Source organism: Oryzias latipes, chromosome 1 (assembly GCF_053564925.1).
Source record: "Oryzias latipes strain Hd-rR chromosome 1, Olatipes_Hd-rR_3.1".
Lineage (NCBI taxonomy): Eukaryota > Metazoa > Chordata > Actinopteri > Beloniformes > Adrianichthyidae > Oryzias > Oryzias latipes.
The window spans coordinates 39083203-39086887 of NC_136237.1; the positions used below are offsets into that span (position 1 = coordinate 39083203).

General features: G+C 49.2%; 1 protein-coding gene across 1 annotated transcript; it reads right to left on the minus strand.

Annotated features, from left to right (window-relative positions):
• On the minus strand, positions 1-3685 carry LOC101155403 (neuronal pentraxin-1). The gene is made up of 5 exons (XM_004065550.4): positions 3125-3685; positions 2683-2890; positions 2011-2252; positions 1641-1820; positions 1-1161 (listed from the first exon to the last, which is right to left on the minus strand). Exons 1-5 carry the CDS (start codon positions 3542-3544, stop codon positions 940-942), a joined length of 1272 nt encoding a protein of 423 aa, XP_004065598.1. The 5' UTR covers positions 3545-3685; the 3' UTR covers positions 1-939.

Consider the following 3685-nt stretch of genomic DNA (forward strand, 5'->3'; position numbering starts at 1 on the left):
TCAGGTATCACAATTTTATTACAAAAATTAAATTCTTCATCTCTCAGTTTTGCCATGCTTGGAGCATATAACAATACAGTAAAAAACCCAGACCCAGAGAAGATTGTAAAGCAGACTTCAACAATGCTTTCACAGCACTCCGTCATTCATGCTGTTACTCTACAGACACGGTAACATTCCTAATACAGAGGAGTACAAACACCTGCCAAAACACATCATGTCAGTCAAATGAAAGTACATTTACCAACCAGAGAAAGGGAACCAGAGAATAAATCCAGCTTTGAAAGGAAGAAGAAAAGAGTACACACTGAGTTCGCAACTGAAAACATACTGAATGTGCTGAATACTAGAAACCAGCCCAAGGCACCCAGGCTTCGTAGCGATGTTGGCAAGTTTTGACGACATTCTCACAGAAACACTTGAAGCGCACGATGATAACGAATTGACCTTGCGGCGTCTTTCATCGTACCCTCCTCTTCCGGCATTCTTCTTCAGTCGGTCACAGTGCAAGTTCCGGGGGGGGTAAAGTGAAGGACAGAGCAGGAGACGAGGGGTCGTTGTGGCAGATGGGTTTCACTGAGAGCTGTACCACATTAGACATCACTTCACGGCGCGAAACACTGACAGGTATTGGGGCGGACAGCATCACGCCGCCAACAGGCCAGACATGAGGTCACCAGCTGCACGTCCAAGATCAGAGGAGCCAGACAAAAAGTTGAGGTGTGCTTTCAACTCAACGCCCAAGAAAGGAAAAAAAAACGAGAGCAAATGCCAATATTTTCTCACAGAGGCTTCCAAGGGGGCGTGGATTCAGAGTCCCTCGAGATGTTAAATAGCTAATATAAATCCCAGATTTAAGCTGACCGAAGTCTCTAACAAAAGGAAGATGGGAACGACAAAAGCGCAGAAGTACGTAGAGGCCTTTCTTGAAAGCACAGTTCAGTTGAGTGAACGGCACGGCTCAAAGGTCCATTTGGTTGCTCCACCAAATATTTCAATGTTGTTCTCTGTCCAAGAGAAGACATTGCCGGCTGGTGCTTTGCTGTTGCACGTTGCCAAGTTGTAGATCTCTGCCATAGAAAGTTTCTTATTCCAGATATTTAGGTGTGCTAGCTCGCCAACGAAAGCTTGCGTCGCATCGAAGCCTCCTCCCAACGTGTCCTGTGAAGGAAGACCAGAGGGTTGGACCGTCACAACCAGAAACTGCACGAGTGTCTGTCATAATTCAACAGAAAATCCTTTCAGCGTCAATCTTAAACCTTTTTCTGGAAAGAGATGATTAAAATTAGGAGAAATTCTTCTCAATAATGAGTTTCAGGTTCTTAATTTTTGTCTGGAAAATGTCTAGCTTTGTCCCTCAAGCAATTACGCTTCTGAAATTACACCCTTTATTGCTTTTCTGGGTCAAATTCATCTAAAACTGATAAAGCACACTAAAATTAACAATAATTAGATCAGCGGGCCTCAACTGCACCCTTTCTAAATGTGCCTCATGTTTTACTCCTGGCAGGTTTCCCCCTACCTCTAATCTTTGCTGGAAATTAAATCCCTAATTATCCCAGGTTTGTTTTCCAATGCCGTCTGCAGGGGACTGAAGAGCAGCGGCTGCCGTTACTCATTTGAAAAATGCATAAATGCACCTGCTCCTGTCCCAGCACCAGCACTCCGTCTGGTTTGATGGGGTGGTATGGCGCTAGGTTTTCCCCATTTCCCCGCAGTACTCCGTCCTGGTAGGCCTCCCACATGCCGTCTCGAGTGGTCCACGTGATGCACAGGTGATGCCACTTTCCGTCGTTGATGAGGAACGGCAACTTTGCAACCTGGAAACAAAGATTCATCCTGTAAATGGAAGCAATGCAATGAAACCCTGCCTGGACGCTCCACACCCTCCTGCTGCACCACCTCCTCTGCAGCTCCTGTTACTCGCCTTAGCCCCCCCCCCTTTAGCTCCAGAGAAGTTCATCTGACTCACACAAAGCTTTCTATCTGCTCTACTGCCATTCTGGTTACCTTGTCGTTGATGAGGAACTCCATGGGGTTGTTCCCCCACTCGATCAGGACCAGCTCGTTGGCTTGACCTGGGACGGCGTAGGAAAAAGGCGTCCCCACGCCAGGTGAAGCGTTGGACTTGATCCACAGACACACACTGAAGGAGTACATCTCAGGGAGGCTCATTTTGGCTTTGGCATACATGTAGTTGGTTCTCAGGGGGAAGGTGAGCTGGAACTTATCTGTGGGCCTGCCGTCCTTGTCTGTGTGGAAACACAGCGTCATGAAAACAATTATTTTTTTTACCTTTTTCACACAAAAATATGAATTTCTTACATGGGGTTTGTTAGATTTTTTTTTTCAGACATTAACTTTTCTTTCAAAGAATCATCTTCCTTTTGAGTTTATGTCGATCCAAATGAATTAGTCTCCTCCCTCGTGCGTTTTGCTTAAATGCTGAATTCTTTTTTTTAAATTAAAAATCTCGTTTAAATTTAGACTTTCATGACTTAACTCTCCTGTTTCGGCGGGAAAGAAAATTGCAGTAAAAAGCAAAGTGGTCTTGAGATATGCAAAGCAATGCAGCTCTGCCTTCTCCTCCCTCTCTCCTGCGCGCGCGCAACATGATTGCGGCACTGAAATCGGTGAAATCTCAGGCAGAGGAGCTGTGGACTCCCGCACAGCCTCACGCACCTTTCTCCAGGTCAGTGATTCGGTGGTGCAGGGACGTGAGCGTGGATTCGACCCTGTTCCGCTGCTCGGACTCGTTCCTCGCGCCCGGTTTGCTCTCCTCCAGCGTGTTGACCCGGGACAGCACTTGTCTCTCCATGTCGTCTATCTTGTTCTGCAGCAGATCCTTCAGGCTGTTCGCCTGCGCGCTGTTATTCCCGCGGCTGTACTGCTGCAGGACAGAACAGACACAGTTAAAGTGGGACCACCGACACTTTACAGCATTTCTCAGGTTCCTGTGAATTTTTTTGTCCCCTCCCTTTACATTATTTCCTATTCTTTTATTTCTGCGTCTCGGGTAACACACATGTGGCCCCAGGAAAGGAGCCCAGCGCGTCTCAGCGTCTGCGAGTTTCCTGAACCCTGCAGCTGCTGCTTCAATGAACTTTTGGTGCCCCTCTCCTACCTCGAGGTTCTCCAGTCTCTGTTTGAGCGTCTGTAAAGTCTGTCCCAGCTGGGCCAGAGTCTCCGTCGTGCCCCGAGATACATCCCCCATGGTGTTCTTGGAGCCCGGCCGCCTCCCGCCGGGTCCCGCAGCAGCCGGGAGGCTCTGACTCTCGCAGCGGCTCAACTTGGACGTCAATTCCCTGATTGTCTCCTTCTGGTTCACGATAGTCTCCTTCTGCTGCAGCACGGTCTCCCGCAGCTGGATGATGGTGGTCTTCAGGTCCTCCGCGGGCCCGCTGTTCTGCATGGAGGCTGTGCACAAGTCCATGTCTTTGGGCACCGACGTGCAAATGAACTGCGTCTGTCCAAAGTCTTGCGCGGAGCTTTCCACGACGAGCAGAGAAGAGAGTAGAAAAAGTTTCCACGAGAATCCCGCCATGGCTCCAGTCACGAACGGAGAGCTGGCGCTGAGGGTCTGCGTGGCTTCAGCACCACGGAGCTGTCCACTGAAGCTGTGAGGCGGCGGCGGAGCCGCGCGCGGCTTTTATAGCGCACGAAGCGCGTGCGGCGCAGCTTCCCC